The 23,335-nt window shown below is 45.0% G+C and overlaps 1 protein-coding gene across 1 annotated transcript in view; it reads left to right on the top strand.

The window, feature by feature from the left end:
• The window catches only part of AGBL4 (ATP/GTP binding protein like 4), an 887,859-nt gene that overhangs the window by 603,877 nt on the left and 260,647 nt on the right, over positions 1–23,335 (top strand). Inside the window, exon 6 of the mRNA XM_023752821.1 lies at positions 18,512–18,551. Coding sequence (XP_023608589.1) covers positions 18,512–18,551 — 40 coding nt within the window. The remainder of the gene's footprint in view (positions 1–18,511; positions 18,552–23,335) is intronic.

Below are 23,335 nucleotides of genomic sequence, written 5' to 3'. Positions count from 1 at the left end.
GGGAGCCTAGGCTGAGTCCACCGTTCCCTTCCCGGGATAGCAGGGCCAGGGTATGTTCAGTAGACTACTCAGTAGGGGCAAGCCTCTTGCCCACCTTCATCCGGCACCTAGCCTATTGGGGGTTGCCATCTGCTGTGGACTGGGGCACCCAGCTCATGGGAATGGGAAATGTCTGTCTCTACCTCCTTGCACCCAGCTGGGTGGGGGATGGGGCAGGAGAGGGAGCATTTCCCATCAGCCAGTGGGCTATGTACACTTATACGCCCAGTCTCAGGGGAAGCCCCAGGACACCCATGATGGCCTTCACTCACCTGACAACCATCCTCATGCTCAAGGAAACACAATAATAAATAGCAAATTACAAAAATACCATGATGGGTTGAGAGAGAAACAGCAGAAGAAAGGACCTTTCCTTTCTTTATATTTTAGCACCTTTCATGGCACTTACATCCTGCTTTTTGAATAAGGGGCTCTGCATTTTCATTTTGCACTGGGCCCTCCAAATTATAGCCAGTCTTGGTGGTAGACTCTGTACTAGGCACCAGGGATGCAGATTTGAGTCACATGCATGCAGCTTCTGCCTTCAGTTGGCTGTTGGGTCTGAGGTTTGCACTAGATCAGGAAACTGGCAACCTTTTCTGTAAAGGGCAATAGAGTAAATATTTCAGGCTTTGCAGACCAAACAATCTCTGTCTCAACTACTCAGCTTCATCTTTGTAGCACAAAAGCAGACGTAGACAGAATGTGAGTGAATGAGTGTGACTGTTTCAATAAAACTTTATTTATGGCTATTATGGACACTGAAATTTAAATTTCATATAATTTTTCCATCACAAAGTATTATTTTTGTTTTTGTTATTTAAAAATATATAAACCATATTTAGCTGTAGGGTGTGCAGAAACGGCAGCAGGCTAGCAGGCTGCAGTTTTGCAGTTTGCTGACCTTGAACTAGAGTATCTCCAAGAGCCTGCCAGGGCTGTCAGATGAGTCTCAGAGAGCTGGGCTTTATTCTCACTTTCTTTCCCCTGCTTGTTTGCTTCTCTCTCTCTCTCTCTCTCTCTCTCTCTCTCTCTCTCTCTTCTCCTTACTCTTGCTTCATTTCTCTTTCTTTCTCTCTTTCATGCTTTCTACACACACACACACACACACACACACACACACACACACACACGGTGGGAAAAGCCACTGATACGTCCATCTCAGCACAAGGAGCTCTTTCTTCTTTCCGCTCATGGAAGTGCTGGAGCAGTGCTCTCTCTGGAGGGCCAGCTGCCGAATCTTGCTTGCTGGTCATTACAAAGCCATTGAAGCAGAGACAAGAGGGGACCCAGTGTAGTGCTCCACTTTCAGAGAAAAAATATTGACACATTTAGGAACATAATAGGCTGGTGAAGAAAAGCAGATTCTCTATTCTGTGTTCCATCTATGTCTACAGACACATCTTTGTAAATGTGTGTTTGAATAGGATACAAATGTGATATTCAGGGAAGCAGTGGACAATTGTCACCATCTGCCATCTGCCCGCACAGAGGAGCTGGCTCAGGGAAGAAAAGGTTTGATTCAGAGAAACCGCAGTGCTTCAAAAGAAGAATGCACCCGATTCATTAGGTTTTCTCATTCACCTGCTGTGTACTCCTGGCGAGAAGCTGTTCGAAGCAGGGGGTGGGGAGGCGATGTGATAAGGAGAGCATGGACTCGAGTCGGCGAGACTTGGGTCTGAGTCCCAGGCTGGAACTGTCTAACCATGCTGCCTGCAAAGAGTAACTAAGATGCATGGAGCTTTGGTCTCCTCTCCTGTATAGGAAGGGTGATGCCTGCATTTCAGGTTTGTTAACAGGCATCAGATTTGAGATGAGAGAAGTAAAGCCCCAAATACAGAGCCTGGCATGTAATAGGCATTTGCTCAGTGGTAGCAGCTGGAAAGCCAGACAGAACAGCAGGAGTCAAGCCAGGGGTGGTTGCAAGGCCCACACTAGGTCCTCCTCAGAGTGCTGGTGGGTGGCCTGGGCCAGACACCCTCTGGAGGACTAGAGCTGAGAGAACAAAGCTTGGCCAAGGACAAATAATGCCTTCCTCTTTGTTTATTGGTGATCAGAACTCTCTATTGTTTATTCCACCAGTCACCCAATGAATGCTAAACAGGAACATCAGCACCTCGAAGTAGCTACAAAAAAGAACAACGAGAAAGCCCATGATCTCTTGGGTTGTAATCTGTTTGCTAACTCTGTACTCTCTTCTGATTCTGCTCATTTCTTAATTTATTCAAGTGTCTTTATGGGGCATTGTCTTAGTCTGTTTTGGCTGCTATAACAAAAATACCATGCACTGGCTGGCTTATTAAGTAAGAAAAATTTACTTATCACAGCTCTGGAGGCTGCAAGTCCAAAATCAGGGCCCTGGCAGATCCAGTATCTGGTGTGAGCCTGCTTTCTGGTTCCCAGAGGGTCGTCTTCTTGCTGTGTCCTCGCATGGTAGCAGCTGGCAGGTCTCTCTGGAGTCTGTTTTACAAGGGCACTAATCCTATTCATTAGGGTTCACCCTCATGACCCAATCACCTCCCAAAGGCCCCACACCCAAATATCATCACATTGGGATTTAGTTTTCAACATATTAATTTGGGGGGCAGGAAACACAACCATTCAGTCTGTAGCCAGCATCTACTTTGTGTTATGCATTGTGATTATATGCTAGGGTTGTAAGGAACTCACAGTTGAGTGACAAAACAAACAGACAATTGTGGGATGGTAGCTAAAATGCTGTGATGAGGGGTGGGGGTACAAGCACAGGAGAGTGGCATCTCAACCAATCTGGGAGGTCGGATAAAGCTTAATGATGGAAGTAACCTATCAACTGAGGTTTAAGAAAGGCATGGGAAGTAGCTAACCGAGGAGAGATCATGACAGGAAGATGTGGCAAGGGAGCAGCATATGTTGGCTGAAGCCTGGAGTAGGAGGGGAGTGGTGGCAAGCATGGAGACTACAGAGGCCACATGGGCAGTGGTCATGTCAGGTAGTGTAGGTATTATTATTATTTTGTCAAGGGGGGAATGTAAAGAGGGGAGCGGCATGTCGGACTTGCATTTTTTTAAAATATGTTTTTATTGGTTTCAGAGAGAGGAAGGGAGAGGGAGACAGAAACATCAATGATGAGAGAGAATCATAGATCAGCTGCCTCCTGCATGCCCCCCACTGGGGATCTAGCCTGGAACCGGGCATGTGCCCTGAATTGAACCGTGACCTCCTGAGTCATGGCTCAACACTCAACCACTGAGCCACGCTGGCTGGGCAGACTTGCATTTTTGAAATTTCATTCTGGTTGCAGGGTCAAGAATAGATCGAGGGCAGTGAAACCAGAGGCAGAAAGACCAACTCATAACTGCATGATCATAGATAATTCCTTTGATGATTTTGAACCTCAGTTTCTTCATCTATAAAATGGGTTTATAAAATATACCTCATAATGGTGTGGGGCCTACATGGGCCACTGTAAGCAGAATGCCTGGCCCAGGTCAGTGCTTCTCTGTGCCCACTTCCCAGCCTGCGCCAGGGCTCAGCACAGAGCTGTGTGTGCAGTACATGCCAAGCCATGGGCATCTATGGCTGACTTAGTAGCTGCTGTCCTCTGGAAGCATCAAAATGAGGAGCCCGCTGACATTCATAGATAGGGAGCAGGTGGCTTACTGCTCAGGGTCCTGAACACCTAAAACAAATCTTTCCCTCAAATTCTCAGAAGGAAACATACCCACAGAAGACAACAGTTGCCCCCCCCCCAAAAAAAATCTCCAAAACATAGCAAAACAGAAAACAAAATACACAAAAGTACTTGAAACCAGTGGGCCTAGGCCTTGCACGTGTGGAACCTCGGGCTCTGGGGGAGCTCCTGTCAGGCGAGGCGGGCCCAGGTGGCTTCCTGCCTTCAGACATCAGGAGATCCGCCTGGCTTTATTGGGGGGTGAGGAGAAAGAATAGTCTCTTCTACAGAGTCTTCCAAGTGAGAATTTGGGGGGATCATGGAAAAGACTCACTGCTTATTCAGTGGCCCTGTTGGTATTGGTCTCCTGCAGAACTCCTCACACTCTGAGGGAAGTGACATCACCAGTCCCTAGGGGGGGGTGAAAGGGGAGGGGAGGAGCTCAGAGCATCCTTTATCCTCGTGAGCCTATACTATCAATGTTTCCAAGTTTCACCGGGATCCATCTTTGACAGGCTATGTTAAAAATGCACTTCGGCCCGGCTGAGTGGTTCAGTTGGTTCCTTCTAAAAGGTGGCAAGCTCGGTTCCTGGTCAGAGCACATACCTAGGTTGCGGGTTCAATCCACAGTTGGGGCATGTACAGGAGGCCACAGATAAATGTTTCTCTCTCTCTCTTCCTCTCTCTCTAAAATCAATAAAAACATATCCTCGGGTGAGGATTTTTTTTAAATGCCCTTTTTTATATAGAGTGAGCATCTTATGTAGTGCTAAATTGGTATTTCCAGTGCCACCAAAGGTAGTGAACCAAGAACAAGAGAGGTGATTATCTCCTGAGAGTTTAAAATAAAATAGAGCTAAAATCTTAATGCTGGACAGATAAATGTGAAAAGTCAGTTCTCAGTGTAGGAAATACAATAAGTGAACCAGATAATGAAAAAAAATAAAATAAAACCCACTGAATCACCTTTTAAAAAAAAAGACAATTAAAATAATGGTCAGAAACCATATGATAACTATTACATTAATTAAAAAAATATTTTAAAACTTATAATCCCCCATGCTGGCAAGGCTATAGTAAAATCTTTATTTCACACACTGTTCATGGGAGTATAAATTGGAATGATCCCACTAGAAAGCAATTTGGCAATATGTATCATGAGTAATAAAAAGGTACATACTTTCTGACCCTGTAATTCCACTCTGGGGTATTCATCCCAGAGAAATAATCTAATCCAAATGAAGGACAAAATTGTATTCAGGAAGATGTTTATTGTAATGTCATTTAGAATAACAAAATAATAATTGCCCAAATGTCCTGTATTTAAGTAAACTATGCACTTTCACTAAATGGAACATTATGAACTCATTAAAATAATGTTTACAATGATGATGCAATACTATTGGAAAACTTCTTACAATATAATGTAACCTATAAATTACAATGCAGAAAGTAGCAAAGTCATATTCATGCCATTGCTACATCTTTGTTCTTATATATAATTATTAGGTGTGCATGATAAACATTCATACATAGAAATAGAAAACATCATGGAAGAAATGAGAACAGCAGTAAAGATGCTGAGGTTTTTTTGTGTGTTTTTCTCTCTATTTTAACATAATTAATATTATTTAATACTATGGAAAGAGTATTTTTAAGGACAGAGCTTCATGGTCATTGGCTCAATTTAAATCTCAGCTCCATCACTTACTTGCTATGTGTCTTGCGGCAATCTACTTAACCTCTGTGAGCATCAGTTTCCTCATCTCTAAAATGGGGTTAGATAGCTGCACTGCACAGTGAAAGTGTTGTGAAGATAAAATGAATAAATATAAATAAAGCATTTGTTGCAGAGTAGATGTTCAATTAAAGTTTTTAACATCTTAACTCTTTTCTAGAGAGGATTTACCAGTTTCATATATATGTGTGTATATGTGAATTGAAATAAATTAAAAATAGGTTAGGAAAGTTAGTCAAGGGAAAATAAGGGCCATTCAATAAATGTTAATTTCCCTCACTTTCCCAATTCTTGTCTGTTAGAAGTCTAATCCTATATAATAAAAGCCCAATATGCAAATCGACCCAATGGCAGAACAACCGGTGGAACAACTGGTGGCTGTAACGCACACTGACCACCAGGGTGCAGATGCTCAATGCAGGAGCTGCCCCCAGCCCGCAGGCCCCAGGCCAGCCAAGGCAGGTGCCAGCAGGGGCCCCCTGATTGCCCCACTGGTTGCCCCACAGATTGGCCCTGATCACCGGCCAGGCCTAGGGACCCTATCTGTGCACAAATTTCATGCACTGGGCCTCTAGTGGGATATAAGAATATTCTGGCTGCATTGTTTAGAAATCAGAGATGAATGGTTTGTTTTTCAAAAGCAAAAGAAAGGGTAAAAAGAAACATCTCCCCCACCTCACTCTAAACACACACACACTCTCACACATCCCTCTCAGAAGACTTCAAGATGTGTCCCTGGAGTTCCAAGAAAATAACATTTTGGTCTCTTTTTTTTTGTGTGGTGAACACATTTGCTTTCCCCACGTAACAAAAGGTATCATTTTACTTTTAATTATGGGTTGTTATTATGCATTGCTTTTATTTGGCAAAGATGTTTGTTTCAGGAAAATTAATTTAGACAGTTCCATTTTTCAAGCAACAATACCTTCTGTCCCAGGCTTACAAAGAACAATTAGATCTGGATTCTTTCCCCACAATCAAGCTGGCAACTTTTTTATGGAAAGTCGTGGTCAATCAGCGTGGAATGGAGCTTCCAGGAGAGCCGATCAAATGCGGAAAGTAGACTCTCATGGCCTGGCACTTTTACTTCCTGCCGTATCTATAACTCTGACATTGTGCAGAGGCATGACGCTAGCTGGGCAGGAACACAGATTAATGTTGCCTCACTTTCAGTGCCGGAGTTTTATTCTGAATGTCACGATATTTTCCACAGGAACTCCACAGTTTCGTGCAGTTCAGCAAACATGACTGAGGGCCTGCTCCGTGCCAAGTGTGGTGGCGGGAGCTGGAGACACCTGAATCGCACAGCCTCCTGACCCACAGAGCTTACAGTGGGTAACTCACAGATCATCGCAACCCACATGATGACATCTGTTGCCAAGGGTAGCACAAGGTGCTGAGGGGCCGTAAGGAGGCACCTAACCCAGCCTGGGAGAGGAGGGGCTTTGCGGGGGGGTGGGGGGGGGGTGATGGTATAAGGCAGAAGCCGTATATAGAGAAATGGGAAGAAAAGCTTCCCACTCAAGGAATCTTGGAATTAAAAATAAAAGTGTTAACAGACTACGCGCCATTTACCCAGAGGTTATGTGCCAACCACTAAAAATGCTTTACCAGTAGGTGGGTTGCTAAACACATTTCATAGCATTTAACTGACTTGCCCATGGTCGTTTAACCTGTATGTGGTTGAGACAGGTTCAGAGAAGGTAAATTATTGGCTCATACAGCAAGTAAGTGGGAAAGCTGGAGCCAGGACACACAGCTTCTGGCTTCCACGTGTTTCTGATCCATTATTCCATTCAGTTCTTGCCGCAGTTTTTGGAGGAGCTGCTGTGAACTCTTTGCACACTTGCTGAATCTGAAGAATGGGGGAGAGGAGAGAGGCAGGAAGACTTTATTGAGCACTTACTTGAGTAAGATATTATAGGATCTTTTTAGATATTCTCCCAACTCAGTAGGGGAGAGGAACCTGGATACCCTCAAAAAATCTGAAACTTCACTGTTTTATTGAGTTTTGTATATTATCTCTTAAAAAGGTGTGGATTTATTATTATCCCACAATATAGGAATGCTTGTTGTAATGTAAAAATTCTGAGTAAAATGCTATTCCTGTTTAAAGTCTCTTTCATCCCCGCTTTAGAAATGTGGAAGTGAGGAGGTTAAGAATGTGTCCAGGGGCATCACCCATGGCAGTGTGCAAGCCAGGACCGGTGCTCATTGTCCGTCCTTGGCTCTCGTCCTTGGCACAGACCCGTGGCTTCTAATTCTGGCCCAGTGCTCTCATGACCCCATATTTCATCTCTGTGCTCCATACGCCTTATTCACGAGCCACGTGGGAGTCAGGTCTGCTGGTTCCAAACACAGCTCTGCTGTTCCACACAGCGTGACCCGGCCAGCTCCTATCCCCGCCAGTCCTCAGCCTACCCTTCCCAAGGACCCTGAGAAGAGATTTCCCTCCGACCTCAGATCAGGAAAGGCTGAGATTCCCTAGCACAACTGTTTTTTGTTAGTGTGTTATTGTGGTTTTTTTTTCCTCTGAGGATCCTGGGTCTCTTGTCACTGAGTTTTCCTCTGTGCTTAGATCGCTAAAAGCTGAGCGCCAAAGCTGTGCCCCACCTCTAGCAAGTGAGCAGAGTACCTTAGGGCAGGGGTCGGCAAACTCATTAGTCAACAGAGCCAAATATCAACAGTAAGATTGAAATTTATTTTAACAGCCAAATTTTTTAAACTTAAACTATATAGGTAGGTACATTGTTATTAACTTAATTAGGGTACTCCTAAGGCTTAGGAAGAGCCACACTCAAGGGGCCAAAGAGCCGCATGTGGCTCGTGAGCCGCAGTTTGCCGACCACTGCCTTAGGGTATTCATTGTGAGTGATGGCCTTACACCTGGAATCATCTAATTCCTCCTATTCCTATTTTTCTTTCTCTCCTTGTCTTTAGTTACATGGTTTTTATTTTGTTGCATTCTTTTATCGTAAGCTCCTTCAAATTCCTTTTTGGACTTAGTGTTATATTAGTATATAAAATAATCAAATGTTTAAAGAAACACCCTAACCAGTTTGGCTCAGTGGATAGAGCATCAGCCTGCAGGCTGAGGGGTCCCAGGTTCAATTCTGGTCAAGGGCATGTACCTTGGTTGTGGGCACATCCCCAGTAGGGGGTGTACAGGAGGCAGCTGATCGATGTTTCTCTCTCATTGATGTTTCTAACTCTCTATCCCTCTCCCTTCCTCTCTGTAAAAAATCAATAAAACATATTTTAAAAAATGTTTAAAGAAACAAACAGAAAACAATGTTTCAGGGAGATGCCCTGACAGTCTTAAGAACCAAATGTCAAGCACAAATAGACCCATTAGCTCCCAGAGACAGAGGGTAGCCAGGCCTCATGGCCAACCCAGGTTCCTGTCCTTCTATTCTGCCTTACAAGTTGGCCCCACTTTCTCAGGGAAAAGTAAAATAGTCCCTCTCCTTTAGGAGCCATTTCAATGACCATCTCTTAAAGGAAGTCCTCCTGGTAACTCCTCAGTTAAAACCAGTTGAATCAAATAAGCAACAAGACATTGGAACTCTGAACAAATTCCTGGCTAAATTCCTCCCCTGCCTTCACTCACCACCCCACTCCCTTGCTTTTTTTTAAACAATTTTTTCCTAGGCATCTGTGTGTGTGTTTTAAATTTTAAAAGATGTTCTATTGATTTTTCAGAGAGGAAGAGAGAGGGAAAAAAAGAGAGAGAAACATGGATGTGAGCATGCAACATCGATCATATGCCTCCTGCACGCCCCCTACCAGGGATGGAGCCTGCAACCAGGGCATGTGCCCCGCCCCGATGGGGAATCAAACCAACAAATTTCAGTGCATGGGACAGTGCCCAACCAACTGAGCCATACCAGCCATGATTAGGCATCTCTGTTTTCTAGGCACTATAGACACAAATCCCTTCTTTCCACTCTAATGAAGGGGGCATGTGGGCAAACATTGCAGAACAATGTGGCAGGTGACTTCGAGTAGCTCCCTTCCCCCTGGACTCGGCTCACTTTTCTTTGAAGTAAAGTCCGTTGGGCTAGATGATCCCTAGGAGGCTACGTTATGGGATAGCCTCCCTCACCGGGGCTGGCTTTTGGTGACCTTAAGGGTGAAGAGTAATCACAGTTTTAAAGTATAAATTGGAGGCCTAAAAGATATATCTTTTAAACATTATAGTTTGGTTCTATAAAAGAAATGTTGTGACTTAATCAAATATATTAACCAAGAGAATTGATCATCCTGTCACTTGCACTCATGACAAGCTAAAACATCACATTTACAACAAACTTCCTGCTGCCCTTTAGGAGATCAGGGAGAGGGAGAGTACGGAGAAGTGAAGAATATTCAGCTCCTGACCTGGGAGGGGGAAGGCAGAGTTAGGGGCTAGTACATGGAGAGAGGAGAGGTACGGGTGGGGAGAAAAGAAGGGCTAATATGTACACACCTAACTATAGTGCGGGATATGATTAAGTCACTTGGTGTATGGAGACCATCTGTCAGACACCTATGGGTTCTCTTCAGCCTCAGGCTGCACGTCACTTAGATGCCATGTCTGTTCTTGAAGGTCCCCGCATGGCTGGCATCACTGGGGGGGGGAGCAGCAGTCTGTCCTGGCAGGCAGTCTTCCCTTGTGACTAACAGCCTCCCCTGCTGTTCTTTGATGCACCCACAAGTCTTTCCTCCAGAGCTGGGGGAGGTCCCGACCCCCAGCACAAGCCCCCATCTGCCTGGGGTTGCATGGCGTGTCATTGCTCTGCAGCAGGAGTGAGGGTTGCAGCTGTTTACCAGCCTCTAAAAATCTGAGCTACCTTCCACATGCAGCCGTTGGACACAGAGTGAGACAATGTCCACCCAGCCAGCAGAGCTTAGACTATAATGGGAATGGCATTAATCAAACATAAACACGGGTAAATATAGCGTTTCAAACTGTGGGCACTGCGAGGGAAACGTAGGGAAGGTCACCCTGAAATTGCAGCTCCTGCCGCTGCCTGGTGCCGAGTCACCAGCCACTCCCACTGCAGCCTAGGTTGCTCCCTCAGGGCTCCCCACTCACTGCTCACAGCTCTCTGAGCACAGGCTTCAGCCCCAACAGCGTGGGCTTGAATCTAGTGTCTTCCACTTAGCAGCCGCGACCTTGGGCAAGTAGCCTAACCTCTTGACCCTGAGCTTCATCTGTAAAAAGGGGTAGCAATGCCCGCCTCAAACAGTTGTAGGATTGGCTCACGTAGGTGCTCAGCGAATGGCAGCTGCTGTGGCCACTGCTGCTGTCAACCCTGCTTCCAGGATGTACTTGCAGTTTCCAAGGCTCCTCCATCTCCACTCGCCCTGCTTCCGTGCCGGCTGCCACCGGCTGCCAGAGAGGAACTGAGCGCTCCTGGAAGCCACCCGGGGAGAAAGCCACTTGCCTGCCCGGCTTCGCCAGTAACAGGAAGCTACAGGAGTGGGAGCTTCCCAGTGAAACATATTGACACAATCTCACATGTGCAGCCCCAGTTTTTGTCTGCTCCCCCCAGTCTGCTTCCCATAGAATTGAACCCCTATTTCACCCTCGAGTGATGCTCACTCTCTCCCTGCATAACAGGCTGATACATTTTCTGTTATCCAGGTGGGAGTAGGTACCCAAGAGGGGGGCTGGGCCTCAGCCGCTGCTCAGCTTCCCCTAGAAGGTGGTGGAGTTGGGGGTGCTTAGGGGTGGCATCCACGCATTGGCCGGTAGGCCAGGTGAGGCCTGAGGGATATTTTGAACTCTGGTCATGGTCCCTTCACCCACATTTTTCTGTGGAGCACTTACCATCGCTTGAACTAATTAGTATAGTACGAGGATTTGCTTGCTGTGTTGTCTTCTCCACTTCACTTTAGCTACGTCTCTGAAGACAGGGGCTGTGTCTTTCCCTGCCCTCAGCAGCATGCCAGGTGCAGAGTAGATGCCCCACTGACACTTGCTGAATTACGAATAAATAAGTGAGGAGTCAGAGAAGGAGTTGCACAGCAGTTGTTTAGCGTGAGGAGGGGAGCCATGTCGAGGGTGGGCGGTGGTCAGTGAGCATAAGGTAGTGAGCTTTCCCATCTGCACAGAGGCCCTGTCCCATTTCAGTGGAGCATGGGCATGAGCTCTCTGCCTTGAGACAGTGCTTTCCAAATGCACATGCTCCCTGCTCTGGTCCTCACAGAGGTGGCAGCTGCCCCTGCTCCTCCCCACTGCTCCCCGCTGCCAGGAGAGGGTCCGTCTTCTGTATGTGGTGCTGGCTGAAGTGTCAGGCCACCTTAACTGGTGAAGGTTTGGTTCTGAGAATAAAGGTAACTTGTTTATTTTCTAAATACGAGGTTATTTTAATATATACAAACTGCTTTATTAAATAGCGCATAAAACTCGTGGAATGTCATACCCTCCTGGAATATCAAGCTAAGAATTCGAGTCTTTATCAGAAATGCAATGGGGATCAGTAAATTATTCTAAAGAAAGAAGTGAATTTAATTTTAGAATGATCACTCCTGCAGCCAGTGAGGAGGCTAGATGGGAGTGAGAGATCAGAAGCAGTGAGTTTAGAGGGGGCCAGCACCACCTGAAATATTTTCTAAGGAACCAGCTATGCTTGGGGTAGGGCAGCGCATGAGATCCCTAGATGTGGAGAGAATGAGAATGGCTGGGGGAGAGGGGAAGTGCAGGAAAAGTAAGGGGCTGAGCCCCTGTGACCCCTGTTCCGGAGGGTGCTGATCCTCAGGCTTCCGCAGGGACAGGAGAAGGCACAGAGATGACGGGTGCTACTGTTTAAATTGTCTCCACTCTGTGCCATGAAAGGCTGACTTTTCCCCAAATAGAAATCCTGCATGAAGCGCAGAAAGCAAAACAGAACACGTAATCAGTGACTATTCTCTTCTACCACGCAGAACCCAACACATCAAACAGCCCCGAAGCTCCCAGAACACCATGTCTCTTTCTTATTCTGAACAGTAATTGCGATGCAGTTCGTGACCAAAATGAAAAGTCCATTTTTAACCATAGCCTCCCAATTACACATCCAGATGAAGAAGGCCAAAGCCAAATTCTCTGTAGCCCAATCCTTAGGTCCCCAGGCAGAAACAGAAAGGGGTTTATGAAAAATTATGGTGTGTGTGTGTGTGTGTGTGTGTGTGTGTGTGTGTGTGTTGGGAGGGGGGGGTTATACTAAAGACCTCTTCCCATGACCAGTCTAGTTGTCACCTTGCTAACAGGTGATAAGCAGATCTTCATTGAACACCAGGAATTGATCAGGCACCCGGCCAGTCCTTGAGGAAGCAATGATGGCACAGCCTCTGCCCTCAGGGACCTCACAAAGCCAGAGGAGAGGGTAGGGAGTAAACAGGCCAGGGAACTGCAATGCGATGGTGCTCTGATGGGATGGTCAGGGGATCAGGACAAGATCCAGCCCAGCCCTGGCAGACCAAGAAAGACTTTACGGAAGAGGTGGCATGTGAGCTGATAGCTGAATAACAAGCCTGGTGAAGTAGGTTGGTGGCAGCATCGTTGTGCCCAGAAGAAGGAACAGTGTGTGCAAAGGCCTGGAGGTGAGAGCACAGCAACATGGGAACAGGAAGTTGATGGGGGTGGCTAGAGCTTGGAGTCAGAGAACAGGAGATAGGTGGTCTCAGAGGTCCTAAAGTAGCGAAGATTCAGACTTGGTTCTGTAGAAGCCCTGGAGAGTTTTTAGATGTGCATTCTAGAAATCTTACTCCAGCTGTGATGTGGATGAACTGGAGGAGGCAGGAGTAGAAGCAGGGAGACCAGTTAAGATGCTGCTGTGAAATGCTAGATGCCAGGTGGCGAGAAGCCCAAAGTCTCAGCCAGAGGCAGGGTGGAGCTGAAGCCTGCACTCAGGAATCCCAGCTCTCAACCAGTGTGCTCCCACTTTGTCTGGGGACCGCTGTTCAGAACAGTTCTTACCCTTTCTCTCAGCTTCTCTCTCCTGTGAGGCTCCTGGAGTTGGTCTGCACTCCTCTTATGGATGGGCTCCCTAATTGCCAGGCAGCCTAGGTAACATGCCTACGATGACACAGCTCAGAGATGACAGAACCAGGAGTCACCCCTTCATCTTTCTGATTTTGAGTCTGAAGCTCTTTCTACAAAATGCTTTCTGTAACTTCAGTCAGAGGGATTCATGGATGAAGAAGAGTATCTTCTAGGAAGAGATTTCCCCAGATTCACATGCCTTTGTCTACATCACTAGGCTGCAGTAGCTGGGCCTTTCAAACTGCCTCCTTGTGATGAAAGAGCCAAGTGGTACCCTCCTGATGTCTTGCTGATTAATGCTACCTTCCTTGAAAAAAGGGACTAGAAACAAAATCACAGCAGTGAGAGCAAACATATCAGTTATGACAGTAAATAAATGTGACTTACACCCTTATACTTCAAAACAAAGACGTGGCCTGGGACCAAAAAAAAACACACAAAAATTAAAAGGTACTTCATTTTTTATATATAACTATGATCTCATTAAATATACACAAGCAAGAAAGATGATAAGAAATACACCAAAATGCTAACTATGGTTCTCTCCTATTAGTGGGATTTTATTAAATTTTACTTTCTGAATTTTCTAAAAATTTGCAAAATGACAAAAATAAGCATATTTGTTTTCATAATTATAAAATATTTAAAGATAGGTTATTTAACTTAGGACAATAATCATAGTTTTCATTGAGAATAAATTGAACCCATAAAAAATCTGAAATTCGTGGATGAGGTTTCTAATTGGCTCACCTTTCAGGGCTTCCACTCTTGGGCCAGAGGTCGGTGACATTATATTAATGAAAGAGCTTCCACTGGATGCATGGAGGAATATGAATGACTCTGGAGCAAGGATGCTGGCAGACAGTTCCTCGAGCATCCACTGTAGATGCTCTGGCCTTCCCAGCTGGCATCAAATTAAGAGATTGCTCCTATTGGCCTTGAAACACCCAACCCTCTATGGCCTTTATGGAGTCATGATGGAGCATTCATCCTATGGTGCTCAAGCACAGAAATGGGTTTCTTCATAATGTCCATGGGGCGCCACTCCTACTAGGGAAGGCTGGGTGCAGGGCTCATACACAGCCAGGAGGTCCCACATCAACACCTAACTAACCCACTCTGGCATACCCACCCTCCTCCAAGACTCTATGAAATACCATATTGGCACACGTGGACACATTTCTGTCTAGGTGTGGAGTTCCTTCACTTGAAGAGGAATGCCCCACTCCTCAAAACACATACCACGTGTACACATGCTACAACACATGTGAAGGCCCTGCCTTCCTTACACTGTAGCTTTTGGTTACCTAGTGGTTCACCTGCTAAGCTCTCATCCCCCCTCCCTCAGGCCTTATCAGCCACTGAACCTCCTAGATCACCGACTTCATCTCCTCCATCTTACATTGCATATTTTACCTCTAGGCAATTTGATACTGTATCTCCATATAAAAGACCCTTATCTCTCCGCTGGTAACTAATTATAACAATTTGGTAATTATTTACATCTAATATGCACCCTCTATATAAAACTGATTGTACATTATTGATAAAATTCCACAAATCATGTGCCCTATTTTTGCAAATGCCATAGAGTTTCCATCGGCAATCTCAAATGATTATACTAGGTAGACTAGGAAATTTTCCCGTTCATTTGATTCCTTTTATTTTTTTAAGAACTTTAAAGGAATTACTTGGATATCCCAGTTTTTTAGGTAAAAATTATTACACAGTGGTTCTCAAACATATGCTTTTTCTTTTGCATATATAGCATGCAGATTTTTCAATTCCATCTAATAAGAGCTACAGGTTAAAACAATAGCCTACACTTATCTGCTTGAGCCACTAGGTGGTGCACACATATGTCAGGGAACTAGGTTAAATGGGCTTGTGACCAGACCTAATTCATCACCACAGGACAGGTGGCACAGACAGTAGGAGGAGCTGTGGGGGTCAAGAAGAGACAGCAATCCTGTGGATGGAGGGAGTCAAAGAAGAAGGTCTCCCAGAGGAGGTGGCTAGGCAGCACTGCTAGCTGCAGAGACGGTGAGAGCAAAATCATAAAGGAAAGACCCCCAAAGTTACAGCAGAGAGAAAGTCCTGGAGAGGAAGGAGCATGTTTGCTTTCCATGCTCATTAACTCCTGCCTAACAGGAGTAGTCAAGTCATTTGAATTAGAAATCAAACATTCCTCCAGGCTTTGTGCTGGCACGGGAGACATTCAGATGAAAGGACATAGTCTTGTCTTTGAGTAAGGACCTTGTGAGAAACAGAAGGAAGCAGTCAATTAAGATAGAGCATGCTACAAAAGGTATGTTTTAAAAGATGCGTTGGAAGAACAAAGCAAAATGCTCATTCTGCTCTGAGGAAGGGAGAAAAGAGGGTTCGGTTTGGTGTGCAGAGACGACCTCCTGGAGGTCTTGGGAAGTAAGAGGGATCTCCACAAAGATGGTGAGAGATTAAGCTGGGCTGGGAGCCAGCCTGAGCAAAGGCGTGGGGGTTTGAGAGGATAAAGTGGATTTCAGGAATGGCTTAGTTGAGTTTAAGTAAATGTTTACTGAGGGCTCCCCTATGGACTGTACAATAGATGTTCCAGAGCCTCAAGATGCCCCTCGACTAGTGAGGAAGACACACATAAAAATTGCAACGTAAAAGAAAGCTTAAAATGTGGCCCCTTTTAAAGTCTGACTGTCCTCTGTGCCCCTCATGTCCTGGCTACAGGGATTCTCTGCACCAGAAGAGGGAGCCCACAAGCACATTGTCTGGTTGCCTTTGACTGGAGTCAGGGAAGGTATCCCAGTCTCCCTCTCCCTCACTCATCTCAGAGTTTGAGGCCAGAGGCATAGAGTAAGTTATCCAAAGCCACACAGAGGTATGTCCAGGTATGTCTGCCTCCTGCCAGGTGTTCTTCCATTTTTCCCTGCTGGACTCTGGACACAGAGTCACCCTTCAGAGATAGCTCTGAATTGGGAAATAGACACTTTTCAGATAAATAGATCTTCATCGCCAACAGCAGTCATAAAGTCAAGCTGCGGAAAAATAGAAGGACACGTTGTGTGCTTTCCGCATGCATGAGGAAAGTGCCCGGCCACACAGCTGGCCTCGGCAAAGGCAGCTTGTACTGCTGGCCTAATTCTGTATTTGGGGAGGAAGCGGTCTGGCTCTGGCGTTCCTTCTAGCCCATGGGCGTGTTTATTTCAGCATGAAGATATATGCTCACAATGTGGGCTTATGGCACCTTGGAATTGCTTTGTTTGCTTGGAAATGTCAACTGGAAGGAGCTGTGAGCTGGCGGGAAACAGGGATGTGCAACTGAGAAGGCCACATAAGGACACAGACCTGCGTTTAGGCTGAGAAGTCACAGAAGCAGGGGTGGAGAGGTCTTGAAGAAGTTCTGACTTGGACAGGTCAAAGTTAAATGGAAGAGGAGGGTGACCACAAGAGCAAGGAGACTGGAGGCCAGGTCTTGTGAGAAAAGGACAAAGTAATTGGGAATAATTAGCCTGCAGAGAAGAAACACAGGTCTGTCCAAACTGTTGTCATGGGGTGAGGCAGCTGGAAAGTAATGATGTTATAAGAAAGCAGGTTTCAACTCAGCTCAAAGTAGAGCTATCTGACTGATAGATAGTGAGTTCCCCATCAAGAAAAGGGCTGAAACAGAAGCAGTTTGTACAAGTAGTAGGGACATTACAGAGGGGATTCCTGTTTTGATAAAGGTCAGACTCAATGACCGTTGAGTTCTAAATCTCCATAATTCTATGAAAAGGGAAGAGGTAGCTTATATAAACCAAGGGTCCCATGGCATATAATTATAACAGCATCAATACTAAACATGTCTTTTTATTGAGCTCCTATGAAATGCCTGGCATCATCATAGTCATTTATGTGCATTGTCATATTTTGTTCTTTCAAGCCAGGATTAGACTAACTGAATTCTGGCCCTGCCATTTAATGAAGATGTGGTCTTGGACAGATCATTTCTCCTCTCTGAACCTCATGTCCCTCCTCTGTACAATACCAATTCTGTAGGATTGCTAAGAGTATAAAAGGAAATGATATATCAAAGTATCTGGTACTGTGCCTGACTTACAGTTGGGACTCAAAAACTGTTGCTGCCTTCCCCTTCTGCTTATGCAGAATTTCAGGATGCCATTCTTGGAGAGAGATGAGATAAAGAGGGAAATGCAGGTAAGGTGAAATATGTCAAAGAATCCGTTAGGTGAAATACCAGATAATCAGAATCTTTTGCAATGGGGAGCCTGTAGCAATGGTTCTCAAAGTGGAGCTTTTTGGGCCCCTTTTAAGGGAAAAAATGCAGATTTTTAGTACTATTTATGTAAAATCAAATGTAGGAAAAAGAAAGAGGTAGACTGGGACTTAAGTCTTTAAGAGAGTTGCTCACCATTGCCCCACGCCCGACCACAGTACCCACTTTTCCATCCTCAGGTTCCTATGACATCCAACCCAGAACAGAGTTTCCCCACAAGTATGCTGTGATAGGGGCAACCCTCCCTAAATGTTAATCACCTCAACCCTTGGGGTACCCCCGGCTAGTTGCCTCCAAACATATGTAGTCTCATCCATCTGGCTTAGTATGCCCAACAAATACTACTTTCTTTGAATGTTGTGTGGTACAAAGAGATGAGGATTCAGTTAGAGAAGGAATAGTTGGATCATCAGTAATTGGAATTGTCATGGCATTGCTGAGCAAATTCAAGTAAAGTAGCCCAGGAATATCTTGGTTAGAAAGGCGTATCAGGAGACTAACAGTGATGTAAGGACCCAAGACAAAGAAAATCGCCAGGATGTCAGCCACTTACCCAGTGTAGCAGGTGTGAGCAAAGGCAAATGAGCCCGTGGCTTTTCCCTAAGCACAATACAGGTTTGACTAGAAGACCTCAAAGACCCACTTAGCTCTGACCATCCAAGGACAAGCAGAAAGCCGCCCGTTCCCTTTGTCTCTGCAGAATCATGAGTGAGCACCAATTTATCTACAATGTACCCTGTTGACCTGCTAAGCACAAGTCGGTCTCTGGCTCAAATCAGGGCTCTCACAGTGTGTTTTCTTTTGCAGCAACAGCGGCAGCTTGATCTCCTAACAATAACCAACCCCGGTGAGTAGATGTGGCCATTGTGCTTTGGCTTTTCCCTTATCTCCCAGAGTGCTGTCCGATTGTCTATCCAAATGCAGCTCCTGCCTGCCTCCTCTGATTCCCCGAGTGGACAGCAAAATTCTTTCGCGCCGTGAACACCCCTTCTCCCCCGACCCTCTGTCCCACAGGCTGCGCCTTTTCTCCCTCCCAGCTCTTGCTGCCTCCTCTTGACTCTGCTGATGGCCAGGCTAATGCTCGGATGTGGCTGCATATTCCAGGGTCAGGTTCTCAAATCACTCAATGAACTCAAGTGTCAAGACAGTGTCCTGGCCTCCTGAGAAATAAGTTTTAAAGCCATGGGGACTGCCTGTAGGTGGCATGGGATGGAAGGAGGATGGCTCATGAAGAAGGATTAATCTGGGAAAGTGACCAGCTTTGGTCTGTGCTGAGGGTCAGGATGACTTTTCTCGTACCTTCATAAGGAAAGGTCGAGGTCTCCAATACAGCTGTGGCCATGGCAGTAAAAGGCCCTTTCTTTCCCCTAATCCTGGCATGTAGCCTAGAGAGAGATAGAGCTATTTAGTTTTGCCAGAAAGGGATTTTAGTTTAGTTTGAGAGGCAACTGGCCAACAAGAGATGCTGTTCTCTCTTGGGATCCAAGGAAGTGATGGTGCCAGCAGGGTGAAGGAGCATTCAAGAGTAGCTATGGTGATTCATCTTCATTCATTGGTGATAATCAAAATATTTAACAGCCTGGTGACCCCCTGCTGTGTTAGACTTTACACTTGGTTTACTGGTCTGTGGGGAGATGGGGTCCTGGGAGAGGGGCCAGTGTTGCAGAGTGTTTGGTTGTATGGCAGGGTCAGCAGGCTCTGGGTGGCTAATTGCCAATAAATATGGAGATATGTCAGTATTTCAGTAACCAGTAGGCCTGTTCCATGGCATCCCTGCCTTCCATCAAGCTTGTTATGCAGTTGGCTCTCCTCCAAGGAGACTGAGAAAGTGCCCTCTGCAGGCTCCGTCCCAGCACAAAGGCTCTTCTTCCTCTGGTCTCTGTAACTGACATCTATGACAGTGACAGCAAATGTAAGCTGGGTTCACCCAGTTCAGGAGACCTTGCTGCATTTCCACCAGAGAGAGCTTTTTGAACTTGGGACTTTAGAACAAAGATGAATGCGTTTGAATAATGTTTAATCTATCCATAGAGTGAGCTATGTTTAACATAAATTCAAAATCATAAGCTAATATAAATAGAGTGGCTCAGTCAATAGTGTGACCTACCAGTTTCTCCCACTGAACTGCTGGTGAGGGACTACCTTTGTTCCATCCTGTTTGGTTCTCTCTGTCTTATCCTGCTCCACATGTGCCGACCCAGGTCACCTGCGTTCACCTCCTAGTCTTATTGGGCCACACCCTGTTATGGTGCCAAAGTATGAACTGTAGAGGGTTCTTAACCTGTCTGCAGTTGCATTACAAGAAAAGTTTCAGGCTAACTGCATTTCTTTTGCATTAGCTCCAGCTCTTCCCAGCTGCTAGTGCACAGATTCAAGCAATAGCATGACTCCCAGTGCACTGCTTTCGGGCATCAATGGACTTACAAAATGCTAAGTGCTGCTGATTTAGAACAGTCTATAATTTACTCTACTTTTAGATAAGAAAAGATGTGTGTTATGGCACACTGGTCTACTGTAAGTAGGCTAGACTTGAGTGATGTTATGGGATATACACATGGACACATTGTTCCACTCAGCTCTCTTAGGCACCAGTAGGACCTGAGGAGCTGGATCCCCAGAGTGGTAGGTAGGCTTACCCCAGCGTGCCGGACAAATAGGATCCGTGTGCGCCATGACTCGGAAAGCTTAGGAAGTGCCATTAGACCTTGTATTATCTGGACAACTCTAGTCCATGCAAGAAGCACTTTCCTCTGTTGTTATTAGCTGTCTCTGACTGTTAAAGTCATCCCCCGCCTCCCTCACCAGAAGCTGCAGCAGCCTGCAGTGGGCCTCCTACCTCTGGGACTGCAGCGGGAGGTCCTGGCTTGTCTGTACTCCTCCTAGTCCCTCCTCAGACAGAACTGCAGTCTGATGCTGCCGTTCCTCATAGACCGAGCCTTTGAAACTGCTGGTGGGGGATTTGGGAGCCTTTTCAATCTGTGTTATCTTCTTTACACTCTTATTTTCTCTATTGTGAATAATTTCATACATACAGAAAAGAGTAGAGATATAATGAACAGCCATTTACTGCCCCTCTCCCCCAACACCTTGGCTTTATCATATCAACATTGTGCCTTTTATGCCAGTGGGTCTCCTATTTTTAAAAATGTGTAAATCTGGTTGAGACTTTTCTCTATGAATACCTGACCCCATCTCTCTCCCTCACCCTATAGTTAACCACTGTAATGAGTTCAGTGTTTCTTCATACTTATGTATCCAATTATATAACTGGTGTTCTTTTACAGATTCCTTCAAATGGTGTCACATTATAAAGTTACTCTGTGAATTTCCCTCTGCTCTTTATTATATTATAGAGACTCATTCATATAGATACATATAGCTCTACTTCATTCATTTTAACTGCTATATGGCATTCTACAAATGATTAGATCACAATTTACTTATCCATTTTATTGATCATAATTTGGAATATTTCCAGTTGTTTTGCTACTAAGCATTTTTGTGCATCTCCATTTATGCATAACTTTGAGAATTTCTCTAGGTCATATAGCTAGGAGAGGAATTATGGAGTATATGCATTTTCAAATATATATCCTTTTTATATATCCTAATATATAAAAAGCTAAGGGCAATCATGACCTAAATGACTGGATGGACGACTGAACAGCAGGGGGTCCGCAGTGGGGGCGGGGCTGCGGTGGAGGCCTCTCCATACGCCTGTGCCTGGGGTCTGGTTCAAGTCCGGGATTGTGAGAGGGTGAGTGAGAATGACATAGGCTAAGGGACCAGCAGGGGGTTAGTGGGGGTGGAGTTGATCTTGGATGAGCAGGGAGGTGAGGCTGAGCAGAGGGCAGAGCCCTGCCCAGGAGGCCTGTGTTCTGGGTAAAGAAGCCATAGGAGAGATTAGTCCAGGGGATGACACAGGTCTTCGGCGTTGTAGAAAGAATAACTTCAGCCATCGAAGATCAAATTGTACACCGCAAATGCTTTTTCTTGGATGGTCCAGGTGGTAGTGGAAAAACCTGTCTTCATAAAGTTTTAATACATTATATTAGAGGTCGTGGTGGTACTGTTTTACCCACAGCGTCTACAGAAATTGCTGCAAATTTACTTCTCGGTGGAAGTACCTTTCATTTCCAATATAAATTACCAATTCCATTAAATGAAACTTCAATTTCTAGACTTGATATAAAGAGTGAAGTTGCTAAAACCATTAAAAAGGCCAAACTTCTTATTATTGATAAATGCACCATGGCATCCAGTCATGCTATAAACGCCATAGACAGATTACTAAGAGAAATTATGAATTTGAATGTTGCATTTGGTGGGAAAGTTCTCCTTCTCAGAGGGGATTTTCGACAATGTCTCAGTATCGTGCCACATGCTATGTGATCAGCCTAAGCAATGACCAAACTACCGTTGATTGGTTGCTATGATGTGCACTGACCACCAGGGGGCATATGTTCAATGCAGGAGCTGCCCCCTAGTCGTCAGTGCCCTCCCACAGTCAACCTCCTGCAGCCCCTCCCCCAGGCCGGCCGTTCCCCCCTCCCCCAATCGGCCCTGATCGCCAGCCAGGCCAAGGGACCCCACCCATGCACTAATTCATGCACTGAGCCTCTAGTTTACTACATAAAGGCCAACTGTTTTCTAACATAGTTCAACAAAGTTACACTACACTTCCAACAGCAAAGTATAAGAGTTTCCATTTCCCTGACTCCCAAACATGGAATTGTGGGACTTATACATTTTTACTAGTCATCATAAAAAATGTGAAATGGTACCCGTTGCTTTGATAATATGTGTTTCCCTGATCACTGGTGGGGGTGAGTATCTTTTCATACATTTATTGTCCATGTTGATTTATTCTTCTGTGAAATGACTTTTCATAATTTTTATTGTTTTTTTAATTTTTATTTATTTGTAGTTCTTTATCATTTTGAACAACTATACTATTTTGTCATTTATATGCATTGCCAATATCCTCTCCCAGACTGTGGCTTGTATTTTTCACTTGATTTATGATACAGTTTGATATATGGAAGGTTTTTAATTTAATGTAGCAAAATGTATCAATCTCTTGCTTTATGAGCCTGTTTTTGTGGCTTATTTAAGAAATACTTCCCTCCCTGGAAACCTATATTCTCCTGTATTGACTTCTAAGAATTGTCAAGTTTTGTGTCACATGAGTCACATGAGCACTTTTATTTATTCTCTATTATTCCATAGGATATGGGAGAAAGCAAGCTTTCAGCTGCTACTGCCTGATCCTACATCCAGATCCTAGCAAGCTAGTGGCCTCAGGATCATTCATCCTTTCACACTTCTGTGCATTTAGCTTCATGCAGATATTTCTCTCACAATGAAGCCCAACTAGGTATTTCATTTCTTTTGATATCTTATTCAATATTACTATTTGATGGAAATGAATCAGCTTATTGAAGCAAGAACTTATGTAGCCATTTGATCCAGAAGTCCAACTATAGTTTCTTCCTTACTTTTTGGAAATTTTATTCTCCTTATAACCTAATCAAGGAAGAAAGGCAGTATGAGGAAGTATTATTTTCAATCCAAGTAAAACCCTAACCACCAAACTGAGAAGAGAAACTGTTATTTTCTGCACATGTGTGT

This window comes from Myotis lucifugus, unplaced genomic scaffold (assembly GCF_000147115.1).
Source record: "Myotis lucifugus unplaced genomic scaffold, Myoluc2.0 scaffold_37, whole genome shotgun sequence".
Taxonomy (NCBI): Eukaryota; Metazoa; Chordata; class Mammalia; order Chiroptera; family Vespertilionidae; genus Myotis; species Myotis lucifugus.
This window is presented reverse-complemented; position numbering and strand designations above follow the sequence as displayed.